Genomic DNA, 15,351 nt, shown 5'->3' with positions numbered 1-15,351 from the left:
CCGAGGCTCCATGGGGTGGGATGGAAAGGATCCTCCCCCCTCCTTCCCCAATCCCCTGTCCTCCGACTCCCTCATCCCCACATGTTCCCACATTCAGCCACATCAAACAAACACATACACGGCACATCAAAACACACACACACAGACTAACGCACACACAAGCGGATAAAACAGCCCGAAATAAACCCAAACGCACAAACACCACAATGAGGAAATGTATGCAGAAAAAACACCACGGGCACAGAGGTCCAGCAGAAACAGATTCCAAGACAGATAGGCGACCTGCGGTGGTTTAGATCACACACACTCCCTCCCTCATCCATATTCATCCAACACAAATACGCACAGCACAAAGCCACATAAAGGAGTCAGCAGACGTATTCTAGGGAACAGGTTCATACTTTAATGAAAGGGTATCACCCTTGGCACAGTTCTGCTATCAAATAAATAAAGCAATTAATCAAAAACCGTCTATATAAACAAAGTCATGAAAAAGCCATTAGGGAAAAGAGAGAAAGGGTCTGGTCTGCTATTGAGGAACTGAACAGCAAGTGTTAGACATGTTTCATTTACAACAATCACCAAGAAGAAGTGAAGGAAGCGAGAGAGAGAGAGACAACTACCCTTCCCTGATAGCACTGATTGGCACAGCGGATACTGTAGAGAAGTGACAAAATAGCAGGCAAGTGTGATAGCTTGGCAAAAATACTGTATATTTGCTCAGTCATTCAATTATTATAAATATGTTTATTCCTTCTACACGATACTGGTATAACCTTTCTGCAGTCCATATACTATTTACATTAGTTTAACATGGAGATACATTAATTTTACAAAACATAACTTAGTGGTGGAATACAGTGAGACAATTAAATTCAGTCTTGTCTGTAAATACCGAAACTGAAAACATTTACAGATGGAGAAGTGGTGGAATACAGTGAGACAATTAAATTCAGTCTTGTCTGTAAATACCGAAACTGAAAACATTTACAGATGGAGAAGTGGTGGAATACAGTGAGACAATTAAATTCAGTCTTGTCTGTAAATACCGAAACTGAAAACATTTACAGATGGAGAAGTGGTGGAATACAGTGAGACAATTAAATTCAGTCTTGTCTGTAAATACCGAAACTGAAAACATTTACAGATGGAGAAGTGGTGGAATACAGTGAGACAATTAAATTTAGTCTTGTCTGTAAATACCGAAACTGAAATCATTTACAGATGGAGAAGTGGTGGAATACAGTGAGACAATTAAATTCAGTCTTGTCTGTAAATATCCAAATTGAAATCATTTACAGATGGAGAAGATACAGTAGAGCATTCTGGAGCAGAACTTTAGATGCCGGTGAAGCTGGAGTGTCCCTTTACAGAGGCACAGTGCACTACTTTTGACCAGACCCTGGGCCCTGTTCAGAAGTTGTACATCATATAGGGAATAGGGCTGCATTTCAAAAGCACCACAGAGATATCTGTTCCTGTGGCTGCCCCACTAATACCACAGTACTCTAGAGGCACATGGCACCATTCATCTAGTGTCTGTAGTGTTGGGGGAAGATGGCGGAGGGATTGTAAGTTTAACTGAGGATGAGAACCCAAGCAGATCCCTGCCTATTAGCCATGGTGTCTGTCTGAGGGGATCACTGCAGACACCTTCACACACACACATGCCTAATGAGGACCACCATGAAGGGAGACGCAAGCCCTCTGCCTCTCACTGGCGTGATATAGTCCCCAATGCAGCCACAAGCCATTTCCACCTGAAGCATGTCTTTCCTATGGGCAGGTGCTAGTATCAACACCTGTACTGTTTAGCTGTGGTGTTGTCGTGGTGTGAAGACAACAACATGAGTTACAGTATTGCGATGGGCCCTGTCAGATGGGGTGCTGCCATGCTAATCCAGACAGATGCTAGTGCCAAGCAGATCGCAGAGCGGCGGCATTCTAGGGGAGAGAGGGGCTATGGAATGGGGTGCAGCTGCGTTCCCCTTGGGGGTGACTGTGTCCCGTGGTGAGGCCAACCTGATTGGTGCCTCTGCTAATGCACAGCCTGCAGCTGTGTGAGGGAGTGCAGCACTGGAGCTCAGGACAAACCTGGAATGCACCAGATTCCCTCAACTGACCCAAAACACACACTAACGGAAACTTGTAGTAAAAGCTCTAAACCTAGACATGACCCAGAGTGGAAAGTTGGCGTTGATGCCCACACACCTGGTGTGAGGTTCAACGCACCTGGTGTAGGGGAATTAGTGAACTCTTCACACCTACTCACAACGCATAGCCAGTAGCGAGGTCTATTAGATGTTCAAGTTTGCTCAGCAGGCCTGAAATTTGCTCAGTGATGAAAAAAAATAGAGGGGAACATTGCTGATTACAGTATTTTCCTCTTGATACTCGGTCAGGAGCTCCTGGACCCAGATGCAGGCATATCGTAGTGACCTGTCCTAAACAGTGGTGTAAGGGCTCTGATGGTTCACCTAAGGTGGGAGAAGATCTGAGAGATCCTGTGTGGTTGGAGCTGCCTACCCGACAGCAGGCCTTCAGCAGGGTGAGTTATGGTCCTGGTGGAGCCTGCGGGCAGGGCCTGGTGTCACCTCGCACCAGAGGAATGAGACAGACAGCTGAGAGCCTCCATCCTAGTCCAGCCAGCGTCATAAACAGAGCCTTGTTGCCTGAGTGCTGGGGACACATGGCGTGATGGCGGCTCGGTGAAACAGGTGCTGACAGCTGGGGACAGGGGGATGCCTCATGAGGGGACAGCGGTTAGGGTCATGTGTTATGATCAGACCTGGAGGATCATGGGACTGCTGTGGATTGTCAACCACTACATACTTATGATTCAGCTATTGAGAAAGAGCCTTACTGTGAACTGCTAACCACAACGATTAGACAGACACTGTTCAGAAGGCAGAGATGTACTTGAGAAGGTGTACACTGACCATTTGTGTGAAAGAACTGTGTGTGGTGATATTAGGTGGTGATATTAGAGGGAGTCAGAGTTGTATCTTTGATGGTCTAAATTGAATACATAGTGGTCTTTCAATAGGGTACATCGGGAAAATGGGGTTGAGTGAGAAATAAATGTAGATTGTTGATACAAACGTCACATTATAAATAAAGATTATAATGTTGATAATATATACAATATGTAGGTAAAACATGTAGGAGCGTTTCAACACTACATTACTGCAGATTGTGTCATCTTTAAAAAATAAAACAACATGTAACTGAAAAATAGCATCTGATTATTAACAACGATAATAACACCATTAATAACACTAGAGGTAGCAGCTGATTACAGTCTTCTATTCTCACTGAACATTTCAACATCGTTCTCTCAGGGAGGGTCCTGTATTGCATGTGAGATTCAGGAGATGGATGATCTCGTCTTCATCATATCCAGCCGATGCCTGTCAGCCCTCTGTTCTGACAGCCCAAAGTGTCTCCAATGCAACTGCAGCCACAAGTGCTTTTCAAGTGGTTTTCAGTGGCGTCACAGCAGACAGGTAACACATGCTCTCACACACACTGTATATTCATACACACAAATCTCTCTCGCTCTCCAAACCAGACCCTCACCTCTCATTGCCCAAAACGTAGAGGTATGTGAGGATGGCAGTGCCAGTATGGCTTCGTAAAGTCACCTAGTCCATCAGAGTAGAGGCTTTCAGAGAACCAGACAGACAGAGAGGATTGAGAAGAGTCCTCTGAAGGATTTACAGCCAAGTCTCTTTTCTCCTTTTATTCCTCTCAGGCTCCCCTGTTACATCCCTCTGCCGTGTCCTACTCCTGGTTCCTGGCACACCTGAAGACCAAGACTGTCCCGCTGACTCACAGGGACTCTTCATGCCTGGACAACCCCATAATAACCCTCTTCACCCTGCACCTCCCCTTGTCCTCCCCCTGTCTGTCCAACTCCTCTTGATGTCCTGTCCTCTTAGCCCACAGGGCCATGCAAGACCCAACTCCCCCTAACAGTGACACAGTTCTGGCTGTGCTGTTGCTGTGCTGTGTGGGAGGGGCCTGTCTGTCTGTCTGTAGGGTCTACTGGCCTGGCAGTGGAGCCAGGTTGAGGTGGGGCTGTGAGAAGGTGCTCTGGTGCAGCAGGGCAGGGAGCTGGCTGGCTGCCTCAGGACTGGTAGAAGTGGTGGTAGTGGTGGTGGTGTTCATGGTGGTGATGATGCTCGTGCCTTTGAACCATCTGGGCCAGCCCTCCTTCATAGAGGAGCACACTGGGTAGGACCCTCACCTGCTCCTTCTCCACCACAGGCCCCACTGGAGCCCCCAGGGCCTGGTACTGCTGCTGGCCCTCCCTGGCCCTCTGCTTGTGCCTGCGGTAGGGGGCTGAGGACTGGTGAGGGGGGGCCTGGCTGGGTAGGGCCGGGGGAGGTGGGGCCCCTCTGCTCCTCATCACCCTGCCCGTGGTGGTCTGTGTGGGGTGTGTCCGGCTGTGGGTCTTGGGGGAGCGCAGGGCGTGTTTACCTGAGTCTTTACTCGGTCGTGGGGGACAAAGGGTGTCAGGGCCTGGGGCGGCGCTGCTCTCCATGGCCACCTGTGAGCGACGGTGGTGGGAGTAGGTGTGGCCGTTCTCTGGTTCATGAGAGCGAGACCTGGTCTGGTTCGATGGTCGGGTCTGTGGCTCTGCTTTCACAGGCTCTGTGGTGGGGGCTGGAGAGGGGAGAAATACAGGTCAGGATAAATAACCCATGATGGGTCAATTGATACATCACTAACTTCATTGAAAGACTGAGAACTCATAAACATTAATACAGTGCCTTGCGAAAGTATTCGGCCCCCTTGAACTTTGCGACCCTTTGCCACATTTCAGGCTTCAAACATAAAGATATAAAACTGTATTTTTTTGTGAAGAATCAACAACAAGTGGGACACAATCATGAAGTGGAACAACATTTATTGGATATTTCAAACTTTTTTAACAAATCAAAAACTGAAAAATTGGGCGTGCAAAATTATTCAGCCCCTTTACTTTCAGTGCAGCAAACTCTCTCCAGAAGTTCAGTGAGGATCTCTGAATAATCCAATGTTGACCTAAATGACTAATGATGATAAATACAATCCACCTGTGTGTAATCAAGTCTCCGTATAAATGCACCTGCACTGTGATAGTCTCAAAGGTCCGTTAAAAGCGCAGAGAGCATCATGAAGAACAAGGAACACACCAGGCAGGTCCGAGATACTGTTGTGAAGAAGTTTAAAGCCAGATTTGGATACAAAAAGATTTCCCAAGCTTTAAACATCCCAAGGAGCACTGTGCAAGCGATAATATTGAAATGGAAGGAGTATCAGACCACTGCAAATCTACCAAGATCTGGCCGTCCCTCTAAACTTTCAGCTCATACAAGGAGAAGACTGATCAGAGATGCAGCCAAGAGGCCCATGATCACTCTGGATGAACTGCAGAGATCGACAGCTGAGGTGGGAGACTCTGTCCATAGGACAACAATCAGTCGTATATTGCACAAATCTGGCCTTTATGGAAGAGTGGCAAGAAGAAAGCCATTTCTTAAAGATATCCATAAAAAGTGTTGTTTAAAGTTTGCCACAAGCCACCTGGGAGACACACCAAACATGTGGAAGAAGGTGCTCTGGTCAGATGAAACCAAAATTGAACTTTTTGGCAACAATGCAAAACGTTATGTTTGGCGTAAAAGCAACACAGCTCATCACACTGAACACACCATCCCCACTGTCAAACATGGTGGTGGCAGCATCATGGTTTGGGCCTGCTTTTCTTCAGCAGGGACAGGGAAGATGGTTAAAATTGATGGGAAGATGGATGGAGCCAAATACAGGACCATTCTGGAAGAAAACTTGATGGAGTCTGCAAAAGACCTGAGACTGGGACGGAGATTTGTCTTCCAACAAGACAATGATCCAAAACATAAAGTAAAATCTACAATGGAATGGTTCAAAAATAAACATATCCAGGTGTTAGAATGGCCAAGTCAAAGTCCAGACCTGAATCCAATCGAGAATCTGTGAAAAGAACTGAAAACTGCTGTTCACAAATGCTCTCCATCCAACCTCACTGAGCTCGAGCTGTTTTGCAAGGAGGAATGGGAAAAAGTTTCAGTCTCTCGATGTGCAAAACTGATAGAGACATACCCCAAGCGACTTACAGCTGTAATCGCAGCAAAAGGTGGCGCTGCAAAGTATTAACTTAAGGGGGCTGAATAATTTTGCACGCCCAATTTTTCAGTTTTTGATTTGTTAAAAAAGTTTGAAATATCCAATAAATGTCGTTCCACTTCATGATTGTGTCTCACTTGTTGTTGATTCTTCACAAAAAAATACAGTTTTATATCTTTATGTTTGAAGCCTGAAATGTGACAAAAGGTCGCAAAGTTCAAGGGGGCCGAATACTTTCGCACGGCACTGTATTACCAGTTCCAATACTATTTTAATACCTTTTCCCATTTTTTCCGTTTTTTTTTTTCACGGGACAAAGAGTATTTTCACACAAAAAAAAAACTCCCTGTCAACACAGACATTTAAACAAAAGCAGCCCCATATTAAACAGAATTTAATTCACTTCATGATGAAGCCTGGCCCCTGAAGACATATCGTATTGTGCCCGGTGGGTCCAGATGTTTTACTGGCCAGACCTGCCTGCCTGTCTCCCTCCAAGCAGGTGCTGGGGTAATGGACACAGCTTCAAAGTACCCAGGTGCTGTGATCGGTCAGTGCCTCTAGTCTCCAATCTCTCCATCATCACCCCGCCCCGCCCCCAGACCAGCTCACCTGCTCCAAAGCGGGATGTGTAATTCTCGATGCCAGCCAGGTCGAGGTAGTGGTTCCTGCGCTCCAGGTTCTCATCCACACAGTGGCGCTGGCAGCCCTGACTCTGACCCTGCTGGGTCAGAACCTGGTGCTGGATAGTGTGGTGGTCACTGTGATGGCGCCTGGAGGGGAGAGAGATGCGACTTTACAACAGCTTGAAGCAGTATTTTAGCTCTTTTAGATGCATTGCAAAACATACATTCTGTCGGTGTCAAAAGAAATGTTGTTATTGGTGTCAAAAATGCACAGATACACATTATTGTCTTGTAAAACCTTGATGCAGGCTGTAAAACATCTGTTACCTGAGGAGGGCTCGAGACTTCTTCTCTGCACTTTTAAGGTCTTCAATGCACTTGTCAGTCTTGGTTCTGGGGTGGGGCATGTCTGTGAGAGAGTGAGCAGGACATTATCAAAAAGAGCAGCCACACACACACACACACACATACACACACGCACGCATGTCTATTTCTCTCAGAAGAAAGAAATCTTTGTTCACAGCCTTTTACTTTGAAGATCTATAAAAGAGAAAAAACAACAATGCTTCATTTATTTACTCCAGGCCTCATATAAGACAAAGAAAAAATATATACAGTACCAGTCAAAAGTTTGAAAACATCTACTCATTCAAGGATTTTTCTTTATTTGTACTATTTTCTACATTGCAGAATAATAGTGAAGACATTAAAACTATGAAATAACACATATGAAATCATGTAGTAACCAAAAAAGTGTTAAAACGATCAAAATATATTTGAGATTCTTCAAAGTAGCAACCCTTTGCCTTGATGGCAGCTTTGCACATTCCTGGCATTCTCTCAACCAGCTTCACCTGGAATGCTTTTCCAACAGTCTTGAAGGAGTTCCCGCATATGCTGAGCACTTGTTGGCTGCTTTTCCTTCACACTGCAGTGCAACTCATCCCAAACCATCTCAATTGGGTTGAGGTCAGGTGATTGGGGTGGCCAGGTCATCTGATGCATCACTCCACCACTCTCCTCCTTGGTCAAATAGCCGTTACACAGCCTGGAAGTGTGCTGGGTCATTGTTCTGTTGAAAAACAAATGATATCCCATCTGGTTTGCGCTTAGTGGGACTGGCGTAATGTTGCAGAATGCTGTGGTAGCCATGCTGTTTAAGTCTGCCTTGAATTCAAAATAAATCACAGACTGTGTCACCAGCATAGCACCTCCACACCTCCTCCTCCATGCTTCACGGTGGGAACCACACACGCAGAGAACATCCGTTTACCTACAAAAATCTCAAATTTGGATAGGTTTCCACCAGTCTAATGTCCATTGCTCGTGTTTCTTGGCCCAAGCAAGTCTCTTCTTCTTATTGGTGTCCTTTAGTAGTGGTTGCTTTGCAGCAATTCAACCATGAAGGCCTGATTCACACAGTCTCTAATGAACAGTTGATGTTTCAATGTGTCTGTTACTTGAACTCTGTGAAGCAATTTCTGGGGCTGGTAACTCTAATGAACGTATCCTCTGCAGCAGAGGTAACTCTTCCTTTCTCGTTCCGGTCCTCATGAGAGCTAGTTTCATCATAGCGCTTGATGTTTTTTGGGACTGCACTTAAAGCAACTTTCAAAGTTCTTCAAATTTTCCCGGATTGTCTGACCTTCATGTCTTAAAGTAATGATGGACTGTCATTTCTCTTTGCTTATTTGAGCCGTTCTTTTACCAAATAGGGCTATCTTCTGCATACAACACCTAACTTGTCACAACACAACTGATTGGCTCAAATGCATTAAGAAGGAAAGAAATTCCACAAATTAACTTTTAACAAGGCACACCTTTTAACTGAAAAGCATTCCAGGTGACTACCTCATGATGCTGGTTGAGAGAATGTGCAAAGCTGTCATCAAGGCAAAGGGTGGCTACTTTGAAGAATCTAAAATATGAAATATATTTTGATTTGTTTAACACTTTTTTGGTTACTACATGATTCCATATGTGTTATTTCATAGTCTTGATGTCTTCACTATTAAATAGTAAAAAATAAAGAAAAACCCTGGAATGAGTAGTTGTGTCCAAACTTTCGACTGGTACTGTATATATAACCCAGAGTTTATTAATGAAGTGTGATATGTTGTGGTTTGAAATTAGCATGAAGACAGATGAAATTAGCGTGAAGACTGACAGCTAATGTTTCGTTTTCAAAGCCTGCTTCTTTTGAATCCCTTGACGTTATAAATAGACACAACAACAGGAAGTAAACAAACAGGGCGTCATATTTTGTAGCAATTTAAAAGAAAATCTCAATACTTGCTTACCAAGTCGTCAGTTAGAAAAGTTAGATGGAATGTAGCTATATTTTACCGACAGCTCTGAGAAGTGGGGGGTGAGGGAGAAGAAGAAACACTGGAGAAAAATAAAATGGTTGTGGTTATCAAAAGGAGTTGGTGCATCTCTTAAGGTTTCTTTCAGAGTATTTGAAGGCACTGGGGGTTCTCAGCTCTGTCACTACTCCCATCATTAAAAATGAACCCCATTGTGCCGGAGAGATGGAGCAATGGATGTAATGGAGACACAGGCAGAGAGAGAGAGAGAGATAGAGAGAGAGAGAGAGAGAGAGAGAGAGAGAGAGAGAGAGAGAGAGAGGAGTCTGACATGCCTGAAGCAGGTGCCTTTCCGCATGACAACAAACAAGACTCTGGATGTGCTGACAGCAGAACAGTCAAGTAGGGGAGCCCAAAGAACACCGCTCTCTCCCCTCCCCTACCTCTTCTTCCCCCTCTGTCTCCCCATCCTCACTCCCTCCCCCTTCCCAGCCCTGTGATCCTCCCCCAGCCTGGTGGTTACCTGCGGGGCCCTGAGTGCAGCTCCGCCAGCGCTGGCTGGAGTCGGGGGCCACAGAGAGCTTGACCCGCAGTGTCTTGCTGCTGCTGGGGGAATGGTTGACCGATGTGTCCACCACCTCATAGATGGTGTGGAGCAGGCTGGTGATGTCCTGAGGGGGAGGGAGAGCGCGAGATGGTCTGAGTTAGTGCACAGCCGACAACTCAGTTACTGTAGGCTGTCTAGCATGTTACAGGCAAACAGGAGAGATGAAGAGAAGTACATGCTGAGTTGTCAGTTGTTTTATTTCAGTGTTCTCCCTGTAAAGTGATCAGGCAGAGAGTACAAATATAGGATAAATGCATGACAAGATATGTCTGGGAGGTGGGAGGAGAAGTGCTAAAATATTAAATGATGCACAACCCACTCTATAGCAGCTCTGCTCTTAATAGAGCCTCCATTACCCTTTCTCTCTGTAGGCTTTCTGTGTAACTTTGGAAATGGTTCAATTAAGAGCTTTTAAAAGTATTCTCCCTCTCAATATCTCTCTCTTTCTCGCTCTTTGAATGAGTCGAGTAGCTGAGGGCCATAGCACAGACCTTTGCCTCAGGGCTAAGAGTCAGACATAGACAGAATAAGAAAGAGAGAACATAAGAGGGAAAATCGTGTAGGGTGGGATTCCTGTAGAAAGGCTGAATAACAGGCACACACAAAGTCAGTGAGCATAGAGCAGACATCTGAAATATGCACTCGCTTAAGTCTTTAAAAGCCTGTTCAGGAAGAGAGCAACATGAACATCCACAGATGGATCAATAGCATAGTATGTTTAATTATACATATTTCAAGTCTTGTTAGCATTTCCCCTCTGAAGGTAATTACTGCATTTCTACTCATGTTCCCTGGACTGTCACTGCCGAGAAAAGGGGCTTACAAAACCACTCAGAAATAGGGACCTTTTTGGGCCTGTTAGCCTAGCCTCTGCTCTCGCTCCTCTAAAACGTCCAAATGCCTGCATTCCTATTGCCTTGCCTCTCTCTCAATACAACATAAAGGCCTATTATGAGCTCTTTGGGGACTGGCTCCAGATACCGTTTCAAACGCTAAGACGTAAAAAAGCTTCCTATGTCACTTTTAGTTTTCCATTTTTTCATACGTCTGAAGAAATAAAGAAAGGGAGCTGGAGAAGAAAGCTATTTCCTTCTTCTTTTTGTGTGAGCTGCCGCCTGCCGTCTCATGTGCCGCGGGGCCATGGGCGATGCCAAAGAAACTGGAGATCCAACCATCCCACCACACAGAGGACGGCTTCAGTCTCTTCACACCGTTTCAACTCAGCTCTCCAAAAATACAGGCCTCTCTGACTGCACTGCTCAGATCTTTACAAGGCAGAAGCCAGCCACTAGGTATCTATCGCTGGGAAGGAAAAGGTCTCTTTGGTTCCTAGTGGCTGTATTATTGAAATGGATGAATGTAACTTCATCTGGTTGTGTCTCCCTTAGTCTATGTATGTGTATGTGTGTGTTAGTTTGAAAGAGGAAACGATCATGGGCGGTTGAAAAGGAAAGTGCCCTGTTATGTGTTAGAGTATGTTTGAATATAAAATGTGTTTGAACCCTTACCTCTCTGGTGACCTTGCCATTGTTGTCAAAATCATACAGCGTGAATGTCCACTCCTGTCTGTTGTCTTCCTCTACAGAGACGGCACACTCAAGCTCCTGAAACGAATCGCATTGCAATGTAAGTATCAATACATTCACGACTGTGTGCAAGTGTGCCTCCTTCCATCCCTGAAAGAGTATTATATTGTCGCTCTAGTTTTCCCAAAAGCACTAATAAATGGTCCATGTTGGTGGTTCACAGTTCAACTTCACACTCACTTCCAACTGGAGCTGTTTCTGTGTGCCTGTTGGCGCCTGGCTCGCTCTCCCCTGCATCTTCTCCTCCACACAGCAACTGTCCACCGTCTTCTCCGGGGGCAGAGCAACTGTAAGAACACACACGCAACCAAATGATCAAATACAAGTTTACTGGTCGCGTACACAGTTTAGCAGATGTTGTAGCAGGTGCAGTGAAATGCTAATGTTACGATGCAGTAAAATGTCAAATAAAGTGTAAGGAAAGAAAATACAAAAAAGGACAAGAAATCAACAACGGTGGGACGAATCTGATTAACAACCCAAATAGCACTGTAGCAGTAATCAAATGCAAACTATATGTATGTACACCGGGAGAATGTACACAAAATCAACTAAGAATGATATGTACAGCAGTAGATATGTACAGCAGTAGATATGTACAGCAGTAGACATGTACAGCAGTAGACATGTACAGCAGTAGACATGTACAGCAGTAGATATGCACAGCAGTAGATATGTACAGCAGTAGACATGTACAGCAGTAGATATGCACAGCAGTAGACATGTACAGCAGTAGACATGTACAGCAGTAGATATGTACAGCAGTAGATATGTACAGCAGTAGACATGTACAGCAGTAGACATGTACAGCAGTAGATATGTACAGCAGTAGACATGTACAGCAGTAGACATGTACAGCAGTAGATATGTACAGCAGTAGATATGTACAGCAGTAGATATGTACAGCAGTAGATATGTACAGCAGTAGACATGTACAGCAGTAGACATGTACAGCAGTAGACATGTACAGCAGTAGACATGTACAGCAGTAGACATGTACAGCAGTAGATATGCACAGCAGTAGATATATTACAGTAAGCTACATCAAGAATCCAGTGTATAAATAAGCATAAGGCACAGACACAAAATACTCCGGGGCTTGGATGCACATCATTGCCATGGGAAAGTGCTAGCATAGCCCCAGGAATGGGAGAGGAGGTGGAGGAATAGAACATGGAACTGAACAGACATAACATGCCCTACATGCCAAGAACAGGACATGATGCTACTGTATAATGTGGCTTAAGATATTACATTCTAAAGTGGGAACATGATCTGATCTGAACATCAAAGAACCCTGTGGGAGCCCTGCCTCGGTCTCTGTGCCCACTGTAGCTGAGCTCATAATGCTGGATGTTTCACTGAGTATTATAGCTTCCAGACATATAGTCCAGACAGACAGCGTCCATAGGGAGGCCTCACCTCGTCTGTCACACACACATCCTTTTCCACCGCTACACACATCCTCATCAACAGTAGGCCCCAATTACAGTATCAAACCTGTATAGTGTATGTCAGCCCACCAACATCTCCTACTGTAACATGTCACAGTCCTTTCATATCCTCTCATCACATCCGAATCCAACTAAAACCTCAGATGTTTCAGACCTGGGTACTACAAATGAAAAAGAGACTGATAGGCCAATGGCAGAGGCCATGAATACACAGAGTCACTCCATGGGTCCAAGTAGTGCACTATTTACGGAATAGGGTGGATTTCATTGTGACGCAGTTGGTGGCCATTTGGTTTTGCTTGCGCTCCTGCCCGACCAATCAGGATCAGGAGATGGCTGGGTTACTGAGCATGCACACACACACACACACACACACACAGCCCCCCCCCCCCCCCCCCAACCCCCTCCCCCCTCAAACCTTTTGGCCAATGATCAGACCAGACGGCTGTAAAACAGAATCACTAATTAATTAAGCCAAGTCAAATCTGAAACAGCGTTTGTTGTGGTCGCCAAAGGAGCAGACAGACAGACACAACAGCCTCGTTCTCTTTCCTCCGTATCCAAGCAGATCAAAGAGAGAGGAACATGTCTGTCCCGTCTCCTGTCCTCTCGGCTGCAGGCACAATGAAAGGCAGCGTCCTGGGGAGCAAAAACTTTTTGAAGGAGGAAAATTGAACCCTGTCTTTGATCATCACAGATGCTCAAAGGTACCATTGTGCCATGCGAGGGGACAAATCTGTTGGGTAACAAGCCCAATGTGGAGATGGTGATGCTTATCTCCAGGCTAATGAAAAGACCCAGAGGAATAGGCTATGTCCCAGAGGGCACCCTATTCCCTATGTAGACATAATTTGCTATCTCCCTCTCAGACCTCTCAGACGTCACTGAAATACAGTAGGCCTGCTCTTCATGAGTGGAACTAACTGCTGCCAGAGGATTGGCTGGTGATCTGATGGGAGTGGAGGAGGGACTGGGCTGGCACTCTCAAAATGCCATCATGCCTGATCCAACAGCCCTGCCATTACACACACACAAGACCGCTGTCACTCACTCTCAGACCATCCACACAGAAGTGAAAGCTGAGAGTCACGCAAGTGTGACCAGACACAGAGATACAGGTTTATACAGCTGATTGAGTTATCTAAGCCTCAGTTAATGGCCTTGTGAAAACTACATTTGAAAAGGCACAGAGGAAGTAACTGCAAGATCCAAAGAGTCAAAACACACTACCATCTTGGATCCCTTTTGCTTCATCCCGCTTTGCAATTTTGCCAGCAAGTTATTTTTTAATCCTCACAAACTTTCTTTGAAAATGCTTACTGAAGCCCTGAGGAAAGACAAGCTTTCATATGTGTTTTGGCCTAACGATCATCCGTAACCTCTCTCTGGCTCTCTATGTCTGTCCCTTTCCCCTTCAACAAACCACTTTCTTTCCAGGGTTATAAAGAATCAAGAAGCCGAAATGCTCCATAACGGCTTTCATTCAAGTTTAAATGTGATTTAAGCAATGAATCCCCAGGTCTAAAGAAGAATTGTACCAAATGGAAATCAAGAACTACTTTGATAATAAGATGTCTCTCATAAGTTCTTACTGAAATGTACAACAAATAGTACTTTTACAGAGTCTGTAAGAGAACCATGGTGTGTCTACTCTTCTGAGAATGAGGGGAAGAGAAAGGGACCAAGATGGCTCCGAAGCGGACACACGGTGGGATTTTGACATGAACAAGGTCTGGTGTGTGGTCATCTAACATTATCATAACTACATGTTCCATAATAGGTTGTATTTTTATAGTGCTTTTCACCAGGTCTTTAGGCACTTTTATGAGGAGAAGACAGTGATGAGGACCAAAGCATACCTGGCCCACCCCTTAAAATAAACCAGCCTGAACTAGCTCAACTCAATGACAAAACTAGCCAGCAGAGACACCCTGACCCACATATCTGGGCTGGTCCCATCCCAGTCTCCCCTGCTGCCAGTTAAGTAGCACAACAGAGCTCTTGGCTGGTCCCATTCCACTCTCCCCTGCTGCCAGTTAAGTAGCACAACAGAGCTCTGGGCTGGTCCCATCCCACTCTCCCCTGCTGCCAGTTAGGTAGCACAACAGAGCTCTTGGCTGGTCCCATTCCACTCTCCCCTGCTGCCAGTTAAGTAGCACAACAGAGCTCTGGGCTGGTCCCATCCCAGTCTCCCCTGCTGCCAGTTAGGTAGCACAACAGAGCTCTGGGCTGGTCCCATTCAACTCTCCCCTGCTGCCAGTTGGGTAGCACAACAGAGCTCTGGGCTGGTCCCATCCCAGTCTCCCCTGCTGCCAGTTAGGTAGCACAACAGAGCTCTGGGCTGGTCCCATCCCAGTCTCCCCTGCTGCCAGTTAGGTAGCACAACAGAGCTCTGGGCTGGTCCCATCCCAGTCTCCCCTGCTGCCAGTTAGGTAGCACAACAGAGCTCTGTGCTGGTCCCATCCCAGTCTCCCCTGCTGCCAGTTAGGTAGCACAACAGAGCTCTGGGATGGTCCCATTCCACTCTCCCCTGCTGCCAGTTAGGTAGGTAAAGGGGGGAGAGAGGAGCTGGGGGAGGGTTTCCATACATCCACCTCATCAGCACATTGCAGGAGCTTTGGG

At 45.7% G+C, this 15,351-nt stretch overlaps 1 protein-coding gene across 1 annotated transcript in view; it reads right to left on the bottom strand.

Moving 5' to 3' along the window:
- Positions 1–380: 380 nt before the first annotated feature.
- Positions 381–15,351, bottom strand: part of LOC110506733 (protein naked cuticle homolog 1) — a 39,303-nt gene continuing 24,332 nt past the window's right edge. Inside the window, exons 5-10 of the mRNA XM_036963742.2 lie at positions 11,456–11,562; positions 11,198–11,293; positions 9,606–9,753; positions 7,104–7,185; positions 6,763–6,923; positions 381–4,668 (exon numbers count right to left, since the gene is read on the bottom strand). Of these exons, the coding sequence (XP_036819637.2) occupies positions 4,130–4,668; positions 6,763–6,923; positions 7,104–7,185; positions 9,606–9,753; positions 11,198–11,293; positions 11,456–11,562 (1,133 nt within the window). The 3' untranslated portion in view covers positions 381–4,129. The remainder of the gene's footprint in view (positions 4,669–6,762; positions 6,924–7,103; positions 7,186–9,605; positions 9,754–11,197; positions 11,294–11,455; positions 11,563–15,351) is intronic.

This window comes from Oncorhynchus mykiss, chromosome 26, assembly GCF_057628025.1.
Source record: "Oncorhynchus mykiss isolate SJ-2025 chromosome 26, ASM5762802v1, whole genome shotgun sequence".
Lineage (NCBI taxonomy): Eukaryota > Metazoa > Chordata > Actinopteri > Salmoniformes > Salmonidae > Oncorhynchus > Oncorhynchus mykiss.
This window is presented reverse-complemented; position numbering and strand designations above follow the sequence as displayed.